Source organism: Lichenostomus cassidix, chromosome 2 (genome assembly GCF_008360975.1).
Source record: "Lichenostomus cassidix isolate B80296 chromosome 2, HeHo_3.0, whole genome shotgun sequence".
NCBI lineage: Eukaryota > Metazoa > Chordata > Aves > Passeriformes > Meliphagidae > Lichenostomus > Lichenostomus cassidix.
In genome coordinates this window covers 9,189,945-9,209,516 of record NC_139482.1, presented here as the reverse complement: position 1 = coordinate 9,209,516, position 19,572 = coordinate 9,189,945, and the positions used below count along the sequence as shown (strand labels likewise).

The window sequence follows — 19,572 nt, the reverse complement described above, 5'->3', positions numbered from 1 at the left end:
AGTTGCGCGGCGCGCGCTCAGCGTCGGCCGCGGGCGGATTCGAAAAGTGGCGGGAGGAGGGACTGCGCTGAGGGAGCTCCGGGCGGCCAGAGTGTCCCCGAGTGACCACAGCTGTCCCCTCCGAGCGGCTCCCGGGGCTGCCGCCTCCTCCGGCGGTGCTGCCGTGCGGCGCGGGCTCTTCTACGCGCGACTCCGCCGGTTTCGTTGCGCTGCGCTCCGCTGAGGCGGCGCCGCGGCGTTGGGCTCGCACCCCGCGGATCCATGAGGGTGCCGCCGCGCTGAGGGATCCCAGGTAAGCGGCCGGCCGGCTGCCCTCTGCCTGCTCTGTCTGCTCTGCCGGGAGCTCCCCGGGGCGCTCGGGACAGCCCCAGGAGCGGCGCCCGGCCCGTGCCGGCTACACACACGCGACAGGCTGTGTAAGTCACCCTCCCAGTTGGAAAAGCCCGTCAGGAGACACCTGGGGTGGGGGGAATGTTTACGTGAGCGAATAAAGGTCTTGGTGGCCTTGCCTGTTTCCCATCATTTTCACTTGACAGCAGAGCAAAGGAGAGACCATTTTACTATCCCTAAGTGCTTCTCATACAAATAAATAGTGTTGTCGGAAATGACGGATAGCTTAACTGTTTATTTATTTATTTATTTATGGGTATGTGCTGGCGAATGCACTGTGCTTCTTAAAAATCAAAGTATCCATTAAAATTCTGTTCTGCTTTAAGACTAAGTTAATTAAATTCACTGAAAGGAACTAATTAATTGCCATTAATTAATTTTAATTAATTAAAAAGAAAGCTTGCAAGCCCTGCAGCCTAGTGATCTAAATGCTGATTCAGAAAACTGTAAAATATGTTGGAGTTTCGTTAACGATGCAGTACATGTATAATTACTGTTATTTATAACATGTATATATATATGGTGTAATATATAACATATATATATGTATATATACATGTATAATTATTGTAATATATAACATATATATGTGTATATATATGTATATAACTGATACATATATAACTGGTATATGAGATACATGACTACAACTGAGACTAAAATGATCCTATTTTGATACGCAGTATCTCCTCTCATGTTTTGTTTTGTTTTGTTGATAGAGCAGGGAAAAACAATTCCACGATGAAACGCGAAGCATTTTTGCAAGCTGTGTCTAAAGAGTCGATTGAGGACTTCCTGCGTTACACTCAGAATGCTGTAAGTGAGCCACTGTATGCATGTATCATAAGTCTGTTACAGGTGCAGAAATTGTGGGACAAAGGGACAGAAACTATGTGTCTGGTACTTGTGGATGTGTGGGAATAATTGCTGTAGAAAATGAGTTCAAATGGCACTTGGAGGAATATAGGCTGAAAAGGTTGGGGAATCTGAAATATTAATATTTATGAACCAACTAATTTTTTGACATTTGGTTGTTCCACATACTGTTTATGGTTTTAAAAAATAAATTATTAGTTCTGTGGTAATACTAAAAAAATACTGATTTGATGTTGCTGAAGTATCATGTTTTTAAATTTCAACTTACGAAAGTTTACTGGTATGTAATGAATATGAATTAACGTACAACCATAGCAGAATCATGTTTCCCTAGTATTTCTTCATTCCATAGTTTTGGCTGTCCACTTGTTCTTTGGTCCATGTTTATTGTACTTGAATTGTTGTTTCTGTCACTGAATGCTTTAGAGAAGGGGTAGATTGCTCTCTCTAAATGAAGTGTGGAGAGAAGAGGGAGGAACAACAAAACAAATATCCTGAAATCTACTATGAAAAGCTCATTCTCACGTTATATATATATTACCTAATAATGAGAAAGAATAAATTGCAGTTTGGTGTTTCCCACTCAGCTTCAATGTATATTCAAGATATACCTGAGTTCTTGTAAACATCTTTTGCTTGCTGTTATAAATGGTATTGTCAAGTTAGTTTCTTAAGCTTTCTAATGGATATTTTCCTAATATTACCTGGTTCAGGATAAAGAAAGTGCATCAGTTGACCTCTATGTGCACAGAGGCATGAACTGATTTAGTAATGTAGCAAATGGATTAAACCCACAATCAACTTTATTACCAGATTGCCTCTGCTTTAAGTCTCCTTCCCATTTTTACTTAACTCTAAACACTATAATAAAAAACTATTCGCTTTTGTTTTCACTCGAAGTGTCTCTTTTTCAATTGATTTGGTTGTGTTGATTCTGCCATCTGCATTCAGTAATTTATTTTAACATTTTGTGGGCTGTTTGGATTAAAAATGGTTGTGGTTTTTTGGTCCTTTTATTTTTCACCAGCAGTCACTGGAGTTCTCTTGCAACAGTTTTCAGCTGTTGCCAACATCTCTGGAAACTTTATGTAACCAGCTACAATGAGTATATTGATTAAAATTGTCTTTATGGCTTTGTAGCATAAGGGAATATCCAGATAACTTTTTGACTGTCTAAGAGACTTGAGTTATTTTATTAATTTCCTTTTGAAAACTTCAGTGTTATCTTGGCTTATTATGAGGATCCTCCTTCTAGGATCTCCCTTGAAAAATTCTTAACTGCTTTTCTGGAGGAGGCTGTGGTCAAATAAATCATCGTTAAAGCCTCACTGCTTTCCTTAGTTTTTGTATTATATTTTCTAATTATTTGGTGCTCTAGTCTTAGAATTTGCCTTTTAAACTTCTTTGAAGGTTCTGTTTCTAGTATCACTGCTTTTTTGAGTGTCTGATTTCTGCACATTTCCCCCTGCCCTACTTCCCCCCTAAACTTTTCTTTTCCTTCCTCTCAATGTTTTGTTTCATCCACGTCTTCTGAAATTACAGGAGTTTGCTAATTTTCTTTCAAGGTTTCTCGTGGGCTTTTCATTTTTTTTCTTTGTAGTCTTTTTAAAATGTTATGTTGTGGTGCTGTTCATTGAGATCTTCAACAAGTACTGTTAATTTTTTCCACTAAATCCCATTCCAATTCAAGAAAATATATAATTTCTTAGACAGAAAAATAGGAATCACAGATATGATTATCATTCAGTGTCATTCTTTTCCCTCATAGATTTTGGAATAATTCTATCTCATATCATCCAAAAAAAAAAGATCCAAAAGCTCTGGTCTTATTATGAATTCATTCTTTCTGTTCAGAACAGTACAGTCTTAATATCCTGTCTTTTGGGTTTGCTTGAAGCAGAGGGCTGCAGAACTCCCTCTGAGGCCTTTGGTTTATTGTATTTGTTTTCAGCTGTAGAATAGAATAGAAATTCTCTTATAAATATGTAACAGGATCTTTCTTCTCATACCCTTCTGGGAACTTTCTAATACTTATTACTGCTTCTTTCATTCTTTTCTGGTTTTACCTTCAACTTTTTCTTTTTTATTCCTTACAGTGTATCTGCAAACTAAAAATATATTTGTTTCACGATCATGGATATTCCTCATCTTTCCTATGAAATGTTTTTGATCCAGTAAACCTTCACTTCAGTATTGCAAATTACATCTCAAAAATTATCTGTACTTCCTCCTGGCTGTCCCTGGTTTTCCTTCTCATCTTATCTCTGCATATTCCCTTTCCTAGTGGGTTGCCTACCCTTCTTTGTTGCTAACAGACTACTTGTGTGTCTGAGGTAAATTCTTCTAGGCAAGTTCTTCTGAGGAAAGAGTTCAGATCAGCCTCATGGTGTAGTCTCTACTAGACTGATGGTGGCTTCCCTTTCCACAGGGCTTCAGCAGGAAATGTGGGGTTAATGTGCTCAGGAGCTGGGTTTGATGGGGAGCTTTAAAACAGTGCAGTGTACAGGGCTCTGATGTGTGCAGGTCATCACTTAAATTCTCTGGAGTTTTGAGCTTCTTAGCTAAGGGTATGGAATTGTCTATGTTGGTATCAAGGGCTAAAGACTTGTCTTAAAAGCAGCACTTTTGCTTCATGATAAAGTTAAGTAGCAGGAATTTCTTATGCTATTTTTTAAAAATACAGCTTCTAGAAGGTCTTCTATCTCTATAACTGCAGAGGAATGTAAGTTAAATCATTAATGCAAAAACCCACATTAACTGCAGAAAATATGATGATGAAATCTAAGCCACTTCACTGATGTGGAATTGTGTGGTATCTTCTGACCATTTGTAGAAAAATCCATTTGATCATTTTGACTTGAATGAGCTACTTCAAGAATTGTCAAGAAAGCAAAAAGAAGTGCTATGGCAGAGACTGACACAGCTATTGACAGAGAGCTTGATGGAGAATCCTGTGGAAACATGGCACAGGACTGGAGATGATAATAATGATGATGACATGGAAGTTGATATGGTTCCAGAAATGGTAAGAATCTTGTGAAATGAAAATATGATGAGTGCTTCATCATTTTTGGGAAATAAACTGGAGTATTTCCCTAATATCTGAAAACATGCAAGATTTATCAAATAAGATCAGTTCTAAATATCACCTCCCTGCCCATTTTTTTAAATGACTTAATTTATGCTTGGGTTAAGTGGAACTTATGATTGGTCTGTACTGCAGAAGACTAGATCTGCTGATAATTTTGATTATGAAAGATGTGACTTAGTTTTCTCAGTAGAGTTGAAAGGGCTTTTTCTATGTCTTATTTCAGTAAGCCAATGATAATATTGTGGATGTTAATTTAAATATCTGGCATATAATATAAGAAATTCACTACCTGACTTGTGATGTCATTTTATTGAATGAAGATCATGAAATCTAGATTTGAATAACCCTTCCACAAATTTAGAATATATAGAATTTTTCTGACTCAGACTCTTATATACTACCTTCTGTGCTGTAGTCTGTGTAGTCTTGAGAGTCCTGGGGGAAAAGGTAGGATACTTAATTTTGAAGGGAGAAAAGAAAAGTAGTGGGAAAATCATCAGGCTTGTAGAAAAATCAGTCATCTGTTCAGAGGCCTGTAGAATCATGTACTTGGATTGAAAGTCACTGATGTACACATTTCTGGGTTGCACAAGACCCTGCTAGTGAGGGGCTTTTCAGCTTTGAAATGGATGTATGTTGGAGAGGGTTTGTTGTAGAGGAGGATTTTAGTGCAGGAATGGATGCACATGTACAGTCATAAAGTTACCTACTAGCTGGAGCTGAAAACCCTTTCCAAACTTTTTGAAAAGCTGTACTTTAAAAATCTATTCTTTTGCCTCTTACTTGCTAGGTTTTGGGTGCCAGTACACTCCTTCAAAATGGAAGCATAATACAGCTTTGCCCTCTGTTGCTAAGGTTTATTTCTTGTTGAATTATTTTTTGAGTCCAAAACAATCTGCAGAAGTGTTTCCTCAACATTGTTTTCTTTCAGGAACAAATTGTAGCAGTGATCCAAGGAGTGGCAGCTGTCGTTACTGCTTCCATACCTGCAGTGGATGAAAATGTAAACTACAAAGCTCTTGTAGAATGTGTTTTTATACTAAACGGTGAGTAGTTCTCTGTACAGAATGTGGCATTTTACATACACTGTTTGATCTGACTGAAATCCAGCTGGCCTGTTGAAACAGAATTCACAGGAGAAAAGTTGCTACTGGTTTGAGTTCATATTTATGAGACAAAATTATGGGAGCATTTACTTAAAAATCAGCTCCACAATTTAGAAGTTGGAATGTAAGTAGTTTTCTTTCTTCCAGCTGTTCACCCAATGGAAGATAATTTTGGTTATCCTGTGACTTATGTTACTTTTAAGGGAAACTCCATATTCCATTGTTACTGATCCGAAAACTTGGGCAAAACCTCAGAGTTGCCTAAATACTGCAGTGAATATAAGCCACAAAGGTGTGTAAATGTAGCAAGGGTTAGCTGACACTGTGAGGTAGTGTATTAAAAGACTACTGTTTTACGGGAATTACTTGGTTCATTGCAGTAAAGAATTATTTTATTACTCTTACAGGTATTCTTCCTGCATTATCTGCATCTGAAAAAATCCTACAGGATGCTATCCAACGTGTCTGTGAAATGTGGTGGGAGAAGGGACTGGAAGGGAAGGAGCAGCTAGGGAAGACTCTGTTTGTCATTCTGCTGAGAAAAAGCCTGAATAAAGCTGCTACGGTATGCTGAGGCTATATTGACTTTCAGGTTACTGCTGGATATTTCCAGAAAAATAATCCCTCCAATAAAACACTACCTTCTCTAGAATAAATGTTAAACATTTTTGGCGTCAGTTTCACAAGTACACTGGGTTTTTGTGGGTTTTTTGCATTCCTTTTCATCTTTTCACTCCTTTGTCCAGTCCAGTGACCAAGGTTTTTATAGCAATTAACTCTTTTTGTCAACTCAGATTTTAAGTACTGTGTTCAGCTACTCATAGAAACATCTTTTGTGGGAAGATTCATCTTCTCTTACTCTTTATCTTTCTACTGATAATTTTTCTTACTTTTCTATTGGTCTGAAATTCCTTTTTCAAAATGTGAGAGTTACGTGGAGCATTGTGATACACATCTTTTGCACTAACCCAATAGATGCATCTTTATTTCTTCTGTTTTTCCCTGTTAACTGTGTGTATTGTGTAAGGTTTAAAAAGTGGAATGATACGGTTTTAGCGTATTTTATATGGAATGGCAACTTTTTTCTGTCCTTGAGCATGTCTGTATTTGTTGAAAGTTAGAATTTCTGCAGTTACACGTATTTTTTCCCAGTGATGTGATGAAATTAATGTTCATAATTTCACAATCTAAAAATCTGTCTGTAACAATGCATTTGAAATCCATTATTTAAAATCCTTTAAATGCCTCTTTGCATTAAAGCCATGCCTACTCCGCTATAATGTGGGCTTCTTCTCTCCTGTCAGGGTGCAGATATAGTTCGTGTATGGAATCAACATCAGACATTACTTTGTTTTGATTATGATTCAGAGGAAAGTAATGAAGTCAAGGACTTGTTGCTTCAGTGTTTTATGAGTGTAAAACACATTAAGAAGGAAGAGGTAAGCCAGCTTTTGTCTTACTGTGATTTGGTGCCAGTGAGCTTTGGTCGCTTTTAATAGTTTTGCAGTTTGTCTTTTTTTACACTACAGTAGGTAGCAACATGAGACTAATCAGCTCTGACTCCAAGCTATAAATGGTTGATACTCTGTTTCATTTGGAAAAACTTGTTTCTATTTCAGACTAAAGTGTGAAAGTGTGTATCTAAATCTTCAGTCCAGTTCTTGTATCCTAAGGCAATAAGAATCAAGTGCTTTGCTTCCAGTGCATTTCCCTTGATACTTGAAATCATTCCTTCGTGTAATTCTCTTCTTTTATAGCAGTTTTCCTTTTACTGAAGACAAGTAACTGTAGCAAAATAATTTTTCTTCTAAATGACTCAATTTAGAAGATTACATTGCCATATTCTGTTTTAAAAGTAGCATAAAAAGAACCCTACCTAACAGAAAAATGAGAATTATTTCATTTAATTACATATGTTTCTCTCAGTGAGCAATTGCTGTTTTGTAGTTTTCAGATTGTACCTGTGCACCAGGACAGTGGTGTCCAACCCTTTTTTCTGGTTAGGTGACCAGACCACCTGATGTTGTCTCTGAAGTTCTAACTCCTCCCTGCATGTTTAAAATAGATATATTCCTTTTCCTGTGGAATATATGGACTTCTGTCATAAAATAACCTCTGAGCTTGCTGCATGATTGTGGCAGTATGGGGACATGGCATTTTTAAAATGAAGATAGCAAATTAGGTGAAATGTTTGATAGAGGAGGGTTTGTATATCTGCCATGAAGTTGGTGTGTTTTTTGTTATTTACATGTCATATTTTAAGCTATTTGTTTTGACTAAAATTGGGATATACTAAGGCAATGTGAGATTTGGGAATGGAAAGAGAGAAAACATGGGTGGAAAGGGGAAAAACAGGTAAGACTTTGTTGACAGAGTTTGCAATTAGTCTTGTGTCCTTGGTGTATTTCATTTTAGGTAATTTTTTGTCCCCTAGAAAAAGTGTGTACTTGTCTGTGTTCTTTGTCACAGTTCTTAAAATACATTAGCTAGATTTTTTTCTAAGTGTTTCTTTTTTCTGTTATATTTGAACTCACTGCATCATTTTAATAATTCATATTCATATAGGCATAGTAAATAATCGGTAATTATATATGTAAAAACAACTGCTATCTAAGCTTCAGAAGCAAATTTTTGTAGTTATTTTTTTCTTCCACACTGTGTGAGACTTGTAGCATAATGTGATAATTACTACACAGCTTTTCTGAAGGAAGTTTGAACCTTGAATCTTCGAATGAAACATAGCCTTCAGTATAAAAGTTGTGGTTTTGTTGTGTTTTTGTTTGGGTTTTTTTTTTTAATATAGGGGGGAATAAAGCAGTGGTAATCAGACTTGGTAATGAATATTTTTCCTGGTGTATCAAAACTCATCCCCTTTGCTCCACAAGAACCTGCAGATTTGGCCATGCTTTGCACATTTACTTCTCTGCCCAGGATTTTTCATTTTCCCAGTGATTGCTGGTTCTTGACATTTTGTCACATCTGCGTTTTCATAGGCCTGTCTCTTTCTAGGTAGATATAGAGAGCACCTTGCTGCACTCTCTGCTCTGTCATCTGACCATTAGTGGTTTAAATCCTTAATTGTGGATTCTTAGCTTTCTGGCTGGAAGGGTTGACTGAAAGAAGCAGCTCCCAGAAACCACCTCTCTAGGCCTCCACTACCAAAACCTTGCCATGCCAGCCCAATACACAAGTCACTTTACATCCTTGAGGATAACAGTTTAAAATAAATGGAGAACCATAACCCATTCTGGAAAGATCCCAGGACAGGGTTCCATTAAATTAAGTGTCTGAAATGAACTCAGACATCTGTGGAGGAGCACAATCATTACAGGTACTGGGAAGGATTTGACTGCTTAAGTAAAAGTAAATGACCTAGGTTGCCTCAGATATCCATATCAGCATAAATATGGCAGGTAAAACACTGTCAGAGATCTCTGCCTTCTGGAAAACCATCTGAGCCTGTAAAATTGCTCTATGTTTGGAGTGTGCCATACTAACCCTAGTGCACAGAGTCAACAGAACAATTCAGCTCCATAAAACAATAATTAAACAGCTGATCATGAGTCACTCTGCAGACAATGAACATTTTAGGGACTTAAACATCCAAATTCACATGTCTCAGTTTGTGAGCAGAAATCCAACTTCAGTATATGAACTTCCAGTACATATCCAGAATGTTAACCAACTTGGATTTTACTAGCTCTGCAGGCAGGAGATTCAAAGTGTTCAAAGCCTTTTCCTGTTGCTATGAAGCTCTGGCACTTCTGTTGTAAGTCCTTTTGTTTGAGATTCCCATGCTGTGGGAGTTCAGTTGCAGTGATAACCCACCTCTTGGGTGTTCTTTAGTTTCCCTGCCTGGCTCATTTCACTAATAGTATATTTCTTGTTGCAACAAGAAACCAACCAACACTCTCCCAGTATCTCTTCTGGACCTTTTTCTTGCATCCTGTATCACTTCTAAAATACTTGTAGAAATACCAGATATCAGCATGATGTATGAATCACTTTGAGATGAAACTGATCTTCTCTATATATCAGGCCTAAACCTCCCGTTAGTGCCTGCAGACCTGTCCTACAGTGCCTAAGAAAAGTATTCCTAGTTTTTTCAGAGTATATATCCCAGAGTGTAGCACCATAGCAGCTTAAGCTGATATAACTCCAGATTGCAATGATCCTGTATTGCCATGGGCTGGCATTCTTTTTTTCCTTTTCACAGTATGAGTGTTCAAGCAGCAATGTCATGGCTTGATTGAAGAAGGTAGCTGTTTTTTCCTAGTAAGATTATTTTTCAGGCAGATTAACTGTCTGGAATGGTTCATCATATGCAATGCTAAAGGGAAGGGTCAGGAGTGCAGTTTATCATTCTAAATCAGATTAAACTGATAGAGAATTGCACATTTATACCTCATTGCAAGATCAGGCAGTTCAGCGTTTCTGCCTTCCCAGGCTGTGCTATTCAACACAGAGTAATATTTCTCAGAGGCTTATTATCAGGCTGCATTAGTGGAGTGATCCTCTGAATTGATATCTCTGTGATTGATGAAAACATTCTTGTTCAGATGGGGTTTCCAGTCAAACAGCTGCAGAGCACGTTACTGTGTTTTAGAGATGGGTGTGTTGTACTCTCTTTCCTTGCCTAATCCTCTGTGGGTGTACAACAAAGTCACGTGCACTGTGTCCCCAAACACAGCGATATACCAGACAACCAACACTCTGATACTGCATTAATCCCAAAGGTGACAAGTTCACAGTCTTATTCACCTATCACCAGTTTACCTCTCATGATAATGAGAATGTTAATACCAGTAATCATTTCATATCCGTTAATCACAAGCAACAGATTAAATTAGAGGCACTTATCATAGTTTTCAGGAGCAGGCTCAATCTTTTGAAACCTAAGGCTAAAAAGAAAGGTATTGGTGGAAAGCTATTTTGTGGCTGTTTATCACCTGTCTTGCTGCTGGGGCTGTAGCAGATGAGTTCGAGTTTGTCCTCATCCTTGCCTTGTTGAGGAAGGAGCTGTAGGTCAAGGCTTCCTGCACCTTTTGTTTTGTCAGGGATGTTGATGTGTCTATGACATGTCAAGTGGGATTCCTGTATATTTATATTAGGCCACCAAAGTTGGAGATAGAGGCAACTCTTGTTGGCCAGAGGAAGGGTTCCATCAGACCTGCAAACAAGAATCTTGACATTGTATTTAGCCTTTAGGTCTTGTTTTTCATGATCTTCTGAATTACTTCTTCACCCGAAGGCATTTACACTGTCAATTGCACTACAGGGCAGTTTCCCACTGTGTGCTTCCTTCTCTGTCCCCCTACTTCGTGACATTCCAACTCCAAGTGTGACTGACATTCTATTTTCTCCGTTTTGACTTAGGTGTGAGCACAACTCTTGGTCCAGCTCTCAATGGAAGTGCCTCTGAACCTCTGCTAATTGTTCAGTGACCCTTTTGCACTTCTTCCAATGTGTTCGTTATTACTGGACTTAATTTATTAATTTTCCTAATTTTTTTGGCTAGAAACCTGACATATACAAAAGACCATTACAACTGGCTGACACAGCCTTATATATGATCAAACATTTTGAAGTCTTAGAAGCTGGATGCCTTCACTTCATCTGTAAGCTAAGTTAGAGTGAGGCTGCCTGTACAGATACTGTATAAGGCTCCAATTCCTTGGGCAGATCTTGCTGATTCTGGAAGAGCAGGGGCTTATTTCTTTCATCCATAGCCTTCTACTGCCTTTCCTTGCAAATTCTATTGCTCCTCAGATTTGTCATCATTGTTCCTGACTTGCTAAAATGGAAGAAAACTAATTTGGGGAAAATAGTGTTTCAGTTTTTGTGAATGAAAGCAGCTCCAGGAGGTTTGCAATATTACCTTTCATGTAGCAAGAGGAAGGGAATTGTCCGTGCTGATCAGAACATTTATTTTCCTCAGTGGCCCAGCTGTGGCTTGGTTAAAAAATGTTTCTGTGTCCAGTGTTGGTAGAGTTGTTGTGGTATTTTATTTATACCTTCACCATCATTTCAGTGTCATCCTGGAATGATATTGCACTTGGCAGAGCACGGTGGTCCAGCCTTGATGAGGGTGCCGAGTTGCACAGTCTGTTGTCGTTATGGAATGCTGCTTGAGGTCACATCAAAACAGAATGGACATTGAAAGAGTGGAGGCAGATATGTGATCCACATGTTCATTTGTTCTGTGTTATTTCTACAGTATAAATAAAAGTAATGCTTGAATTCTGTTTAATAATTGAGAATCTTAAATAATTTTTTCCATTTTGCCTATGCTTTTTAAAATTAAAGATGTAATTTCCTTGAATTTACTGATTTTTGAGGTAGCTTCTAAATTGTGTATGCTTCTGAGGTCTGACTTCCTTTTGTTTTTTCCTCTTTTCCCCTCCCCACAGGGAAGAAGATTCCTGAGTTTTTTGTTCAGCTGGAATGCAAACTTCATTAAAATGATACATGGAACTATTAAAAACCAATTACAGTTCTTTCCAAGGTAGGCATCCCAGTTAGAGTACGTAATTAGTAAGAGCTTGTCTAAAATCTTGTCTGTCTCACTCTCTAAAAATACCTAGTGTATTGAAAAAATACATCAGGATCCAGAAACCCTCAAATCTTCTGAATATAACTGCTACATTGTTTCAGTAACTTCATTTAATAGGAGCTTTCACATGCCTGGGTGTACAATTATAGGAGTAATAAATGTTTATTTGACATTAGCTAAAGCAAATGACTTTGATAGAAATTGGACTGCATTACTTGCAGTGCTTGTGTGAGGATTGCAGGTCCATTTCTACTTTTGTAGGGTGTTTCTATTTTTTCCTACGAGCAACCTCTAATTTAATTTGGTAGGATTCAATATACAGATATTCTAATAAGAAGTGACTTGCAGGATCAATCATAGCCTGAGAACTTGGCTGATGGATGAAAAGCATGGATTTTTTTTCTTTGATTATTCAGTGAAATATTGCAGAAGTAATTATTTTTATTAAAATCTGAGGCTTTCTAATGCTTTCAATTAGAACAATGTATACCTGTGCATCCCTATAAAGGATTTAAAGCATTCATTGTGACATAAATGATCAAATATCTCTGTGAATGTTTTGCCTTTCCCACCATAAGGGGTATTTCAAGTATCATGTAATAGTGCTTGGGCTCATTAATTAAGAGTTAACTTTGTAGTTATGGGTGTAAACTTTAAAAGGAGAATTTCTTCTTCTAAAAATCATGATGCATGGAATTAAGAACAATATTGGTACTTACAAAAACTTCACGTTTAACCTTTGTGAATTGCACATAGATATGGTTAGGATGCTTGCTTCAAAGTGTTTCCCATATGTTTATACAGGTCCTTGATGGAATACATTTCAGAAGTTTACTTCAGGGCCTGGAAGAAGGTGTCAGGAGAATTCATAGAGGTAACACTATGCTTGAAATTTCATTTAGATAGTTTTCAGTTTCAAGGTGGGAAGGACACGTGACATTTCAACCTCAGAGGGGTTCCTAAACAAGCCTTAAAGAATTATTTCTTTAAGGAAAGGCCGTCTTCAGCATTGCCAAGGAGTAACAATATGTCATGCTTTGAATATTTTCCCTCTGAGATCAGCTTGGCTGCAGTTAAACACCTTTAATTCTGCTGCTGAAATATTGGCTTACACAACTATGAATATACACAATGTTTTTCATAAACACAGCAGTTATCTGAATTATTGAAGCTTTTATTCAGGATGTGCAAGTCTATAGAGTTGACAGCTCAAGTATTTATCTAGTTTTTGTGGATTTCCATGGAGATGATCAAAGGCATAATTATAGCATCAAAACAATGCTAGAGCAAAATTTCAGATACCAACAAATTCTTATTTACATTGCTTTTAGCTTATGCCAATTGGATTAATTGTATATTCTGAAATTTTGAAAATCAGTTGAGGCAGACTAAGACCCCAAGCAAGGAAATATTTGGGCCAAGCACAAGCCAAGTCAGAAATAATACCAGATACTGTTTTCAATTGCTTATTTTAGAGAAAAATATAGTTGCTGCACAGCTACAATAGTTATTGGTTTATTGTATTAATAGGAGCATGTGTGTGTTTTTACTGTAGGTGCTTGAATATAACTGCATTCAGGATTTCATGCATCATGGAATTCATCTTCCCAGAAGTTCCTGTATTCATTCTAAAGTTAGAGAGGTAAGTTCTTGGAAAGCATGACATGAACTAGTAGCATCAAAATGAGATCAGTTTGGAAAATGTCCATTTCATACTAAAATACTATACCAGGTCTTTCAGCAGCTGCTTTGGTGCTGTGGTTGGGATGTGCTGGTGGCACACCAGTGTTGTGGCTGCTGCTGAGCAGTGCTGGTGTGGTCTCAAGGCTTTCCCTTGCCCATGTTTTCCCTAGGGAGTAGGCTGGGGATGAGCTAGAAGTTGGGAGGGTCACAACTGAGACAACTGACCCAGACTGACCACATGGATATTACATGCCATATAGCCATCATTCTTCAGCAAACTGAGGGAAAGTGGATTTTGGGGAGGTAGCCATTGCTTGGAGACTGGCTGAGTACTGGTCTGCCTGTGGTGGTGGTGAGTGATTGCATTTGCATCACTCATTTGGGGTTTTTTTTTGTCCTCTTTGCTTCATTTATTAAACTGTCTTTATCGCGACCCATAAACTTGTTTTTCTCTTCCAATTCTCTTCCCTTCCCACTGGGCAGGGAGTGTGAATGGCTGTGGGTGCTTAGCTGGTAAACAGGGCCAATCCACCACAAATACTTTAAAAAGAGCATATTCTGAGACACAATGTAAGAGTAAATTTCAGGAGGAGCCTGCTTATAGTTTTGCACCAGATTTGTCTTTGCTGCTCAAAAGTAGAAATAGAAGGAGATTTGCTAGAGTGCCAGAAATAGTTTTTGCCGTCAGTTGTCTAAGATTTCCTTACTTACAGAACTGACCTTTCCATAGATGATCATGGGGACAAAAAGTCACAACTTTCTTGAGGCAAACTTATAGATGGGTTTGAAATGAAACCTGGCTTTTTTATTTTTATTATTATAGTGGGTTTATACATGTTTATCGGTGCAAGCCTTGATTCTAGTTGTCTACCTGTGGCTTTCAGTCATGAGCAGAACATTGGAAGCAGAGTGAGAAGTGCACAAAGCTTTTTAAGACGTTTGTATTTGATCAATGCCCCTTCACCTCCCATGCTTTCTCCCAAATACACAGACTCTAGAGTGTATAATGTGTGCAATATGTAGCTTGACATACCAGTCTACAATACTATATTGTTTTGGTTTGGGTTTTTGGGGTTGGTTTTTTAGGGGGTTTGTTCTGTTTTATTTCTCAGTGCTGTAGGATTCCCTTGTTCTGTGAGTCCTGAGCAATGGAATAGGCTTTTGACAGGGCATTTCTTGTTTTCCAGACTCAGAGGCTTATGATCTTGAAAGAGGACAGTGAATAAATGTGTCTTTGGGCTGTGAGTGGAGTGCGTCTTGGAATAAATTTGAACTGACCACTAGAGGGTCAGCTTCTTTGCAAATTTTGTGTAATCTTGTATTCTGTTTTCCAAGATCTTTAGGGAATTATCAGTGCTTTATTGATCAAGGTCAGAAATGTTCAGAGGATGATCTTGTCTCCCTTTCTCATTAATTACCAACCTTAGAACACAGCTCAAACTGACCAGTGTTTCAAGTAGAGGAATTCTTCATATCAAGTTACATTATGTCCTTTCTCATATTCTGCTCTGGTCTTTCACTTTCTTTTCTGCATAATTCAGATACAAAAATAACAGGATTTTTAGCTAATTAAGCACAGTTTCAAGTCCCAAAGAGTGCTGATATTTGCTTTTCATCAATGCATAAAAAATGTTTTATGTTTGTGGATTTGTATTTGGATAACTTCACTTACCAAAAAAAGTTCCTTTGTTCTTAACAGTGAAAAGGCTTATTTATCTGTGGTTGATAATTTCATGGTTTCAAAGTATTTCCGCCAATTACTTTAAAAATAGTTTTTTACAGTAACAGAAAATGAGTTGTTGCTGTGAAATTCTCTAGCCATCGATTTTTCATAATTGTCAATCTTTATATAAGCTTATTGACTGTATAAAGTTATGAAATATAATATTTATTAGTTCTTCCTAATTTTACTATTTTTGAGACTTTCTAATAAAATACAGGGTCAATTATTATGTTTAGTTGTATCATTTCCATAGTATGAAAACTGTGGTCTTACATAATTATGAAATGAGACAACCCTTTACCCTTTCCTGAATGTAGAAAATACTGTTAAAATGGCTTTTGGGCCTGGTTTATTTGTTTTTTCTTAGATGCTGATTTATTTTCATAAACAAAGTAAAGTTCGTCAAGGAGTTGAAGAAATGCTCTATAGATTGTATCAGCCCATCCTCTGGAGATCACTGAAGGTAATTATCCTTTTCAGAAAATAGGACTGTCTTCCTTCAGCTATTAAATTTTGGGTCCCTTCCACATCTTCTCCTTTTATTATTTGCTTTTAAAATGAAATGGCTATAAAAACCAAAATGAGTTGTTTAACATCACAGATGTAGCTGAGTAACTTTGCGAGGTGTTATTAGGCATAGCATGCACAATAATATTCTAATCTGTTATTATCATTTGCATGTATAATTCAGTTTTGTTTACAGATCCCTACAATGCTTTCCAGGATTGCAGTTGGTGTTCTTACCTTCTCAATTTGGAAATCTTTAGGGAATTATCACTGTTGTATTGATCAAAGCCAGAAATGTTCAGAGGATGGTTTAATCTCACCTTCTGATTAATTACTAGCCTTAGAATACAGCTCAATGAATATATTAGAGTATTACTTTACAAAAGCTTCTGTTCTAGTTGGATTGTGTGTGCAGACATTCATGGCATGGATGTGCACTTGGAATGAATTTTCTTACTTCTAGTTTTTTTATGGTAGGTGTGTGTATGTCTTCCTGTGGATTCCATGCACAGACTAAAGCAGACCTACTGCAGTTTGTCTGCTCAGTTACACTCTGTAATTAAGATGAACCACGCTTCTTTCTTTGGTAGCAGCTTTTATTTTGTCTGAGGTTGTGAAATCCCTGTTAGTGAGAGCATACATGTGCAGTCAAATCCTTTAGTGATTGGTCATACAGTATCTTCTCTAGCCTTGAGAAAAGTCTTTGAAATTCTCAAAGTTGAAAGTATTTAATATTAATGTGAAAAGTTGTTTACAGTCGATTTTATGAGTTACAGTAAGGAGCTGAGAGCTGCTTGGTTTGAACAGAACCATGTGATAGAAGTGGGAAGATGAACAGAGTCATTGCTAACTCAGTATCTTGTTTGGTCTTACGTAAGGGTTGGATCCCATCCCTTTACAACTAAAATAAACAAAGAACCTTCTGGATGAAACATGTATGTCCTAGTGCAAGAGAATAATAGCTACAAAGCATAGCTTGCTTTAATTTCTGCATTTCTATCTCTAAAAGAATAGGGGTTTAAATTGATTTTTGATAGGTTAGCAAAATACAGCATTCCATTCTTAAGGGAGTTGCTATCTCTCAGTGGAGGGTTGTAGTCACGTTCCAAAGCCCAGGACTCAAATGTAAGACTAGAGTACTTTGGAGGAAGATTCTGTCAAACCTTATGGAATCTGCATACATTTATTTGGAGAAATTTAACAGAAGGTGTGTCTTGTGGGAAGAATGGGTTAACGATTGTTTTTCAGCAAGAGAGTGGGAGAATTTCTGATTCCAGAAGTGGTTGAAATTTTTAACAGCTGCTATTCATAATTTTCACATCACTAATAGTTCCATTGCTAGAACAAATCCTAGAGTGCTGCATGAAGTATTTGGCATTTTGAACTGTTACTGTGACTCAGAATCACCAGTAGATTCAGATACAGATACAGAACTAAGAAGGGAAGCTTATAACTGTCCTTACTGTTACGGATTCTACTCCAAAGCTTGAAATGTCAGCTTAATTTTAGATAACCAGTTTGATGCTCCCATTTTAGCCAAATCCCTAATTTAATATAGTGAAGAACCAATAGTGTTCTAGAATGCTGGTTATGAAACAGAAAGAACATACAAGGCCTGTTGACTCCTCCTTCTTGCAGAAAGCAAAAATACTTCAGTTGTAAGAATACAATAAATTCCAGAACTGTTCATGTTGGAGCTATTTGATTTCATCTCTGAAATCTTTAAACTGAGAATGCACATTTGTAATGCACAGTCCTCTGTTTCGTCTTAAATTGCTTGTTTTGTAAATCCTTAGATCGCACAAGCTTGTGTTGGGGCTTTCACCAGCACATATTTGATAAGCCCTTATGGAACCTTAAGTTTTTATAATATAAGCCCATATGTAACTTTTTCATCTTTTTTTATGTTCTCATTTTGAAAAGCAAGTGTCATGCAAACATAAAAGAGATGAGCAGTGATTGGTTGTTAGTATAAGAAGATCTATCGATATAAAAATATAGATATTTAGTGTGAGGTAAGTAGTGATTAGGCAATTTCTTATCAAGCTGAAAAAGTCAAGAACCACTCCTCCAGGAATTCAAGCTGTTGAAGGAAGCAACTCCTTTAAAGCAGTGTGTTTGGTTGTCTTTTTGAACTCTTTTTTTTTTCATCCCATGCATTTAAACTAACATGGCCTGGGGAAGCAGTGTTTTAAATAATTGCAAGTGAATTTCAGAACCTGTTAAGACCAGATAAAATTTAAAAGAAAGCTATGAAAATTAAGTGAAGAAAAAAACCTAAAATATTGTTTAAAAAGATTCTGAAAGCTCCTCAGAATAGTACAAGCATAAAGGTAAAGAAATATTAGTCATTTAAATAACTGCAGGCTCTGGCATGGAAAAGTCAGTGTGGATTAAAACAGGCTATGAATTTAAAGTCTTAGGTTCTACCTCTGTGAAGACATTGTACAAGCCTGAATATGCAAATACATTTGGGATAAATTCCAATTAATTAAAGACAGGAATTTGAACTGTGGGTACTCAGTTCAGGCTTAAAAGTGAGCTTAATGGAATTCAGTGTAATGCACTTAGAAAGTTTATGGAAATTTACTTTCTGGAATGGCTATGGTAGACAAGGTCTAGGTTATTGCACAAAAACACATTTGAATTAATTTTCACATGCAATGTTAGTGCAGAAGAGTTATTTCACCCTGAATTCACATATTATCTTGTTATGTGTTAATTCTTAAATATAGACAAGGTCAAAGTTAAAGGATTTTCTATAGCTTTATAGGGTAGAATTAAGAGTTATGATCTTCTAATCTTTAAGCTGTTTGCATCATCCATGATAAATAAAGGAAAACACAAATTCCTAACTAAAGAATGTATGTATGTGCTTTATTTGCTGTTGTAGTATTCAATTTAGAATTGCTGTTAATTTTGTTGACTTGAATTTGGAATGTTATGGTTCTACTCCACCATATCAGGATTGGTCAAAGAGGAGAAATCCAAAACAGGTTATAAATGAAGTAATTGTTGCTCATTTCTTTTGTGGTTTTCTGTATTTATTGGTCATTCATTTATTTAAGTCTAAATATCAAATGGTTATTGTCACATTTCTTTTCCCTGCCTTTGATCTCAATGTGTTTTATGACAAGGGAGGAAGAAAATTAGATTATTAGAATAGTCCAGAGGTTCCCTGAACTGTCTTGTGTCTTGCTGCTGAAATGAAGCCTATTTTGCTTGTTATATTGAAATACATATGTGTGTATATTTCTTTGTTTTAACTTGGACCCAAAATCTGGACAAAATTCTTCCTTCCCTTCTTTCCAAGAGAAGTCAGCAAAGGCTGTAAATCACTGAACTGCTTTGATAAATAAAATGCAGCTTGATGGTTAGATTTCAAGCTGTCTCCTTGAGATGCCTTGAATTTCATCATTGTTTCATTGCCTGCTCTCTTTTCTGTCCTTTAAGAGTCCACAGGGTCAATTGTCTTTCACTGAATGAATGTCTAAATATCCGTTTGTTTTTGGGTTTTTTTGCATTTGGGGCTCTACAACCAATAAAATATATATAGTGGAGTACACTGAAAACTGTTGAATATGGTGAAATGTTGTGAGGCTTCCCATAGATTTTTGATGAGCTGCCTGGAGCTCAGAACATG

The 19,572-nt window shown here is 37.1% G+C and overlaps 1 protein-coding gene across 1 annotated transcript in view; it reads left to right on the top strand.

Moving 5' to 3' along the window:
• The first annotated feature begins 48 nt into the window (after positions 1 to 48).
• The window catches only part of NCAPG2 (non-SMC condensin II complex subunit G2), a 42,748-nt gene continuing 23,224 nt past the window's right edge, over positions 49 to 19,572 (top strand). The window contains exons 1-10 of the mRNA XM_085050287.1: positions 49 to 292; positions 1,110 to 1,206; positions 4,100 to 4,291; positions 5,289 to 5,403; positions 5,871 to 6,028; positions 6,768 to 6,902; positions 11,874 to 11,968; positions 12,821 to 12,890; positions 13,572 to 13,658; positions 15,790 to 15,885. Of these exons, the coding sequence (XP_084906413.1) occupies positions 1,132 to 1,206; positions 4,100 to 4,291; positions 5,289 to 5,403; positions 5,871 to 6,028; positions 6,768 to 6,902; positions 11,874 to 11,968; positions 12,821 to 12,890; positions 13,572 to 13,658; positions 15,790 to 15,885 (1,023 nt within the window). The 5' untranslated portion in view covers positions 49 to 292; positions 1,110 to 1,131. The remainder of the gene's footprint in view (positions 293 to 1,109; positions 1,207 to 4,099; positions 4,292 to 5,288; positions 5,404 to 5,870; positions 6,029 to 6,767; positions 6,903 to 11,873; positions 11,969 to 12,820; positions 12,891 to 13,571; positions 13,659 to 15,789; positions 15,886 to 19,572) is intronic.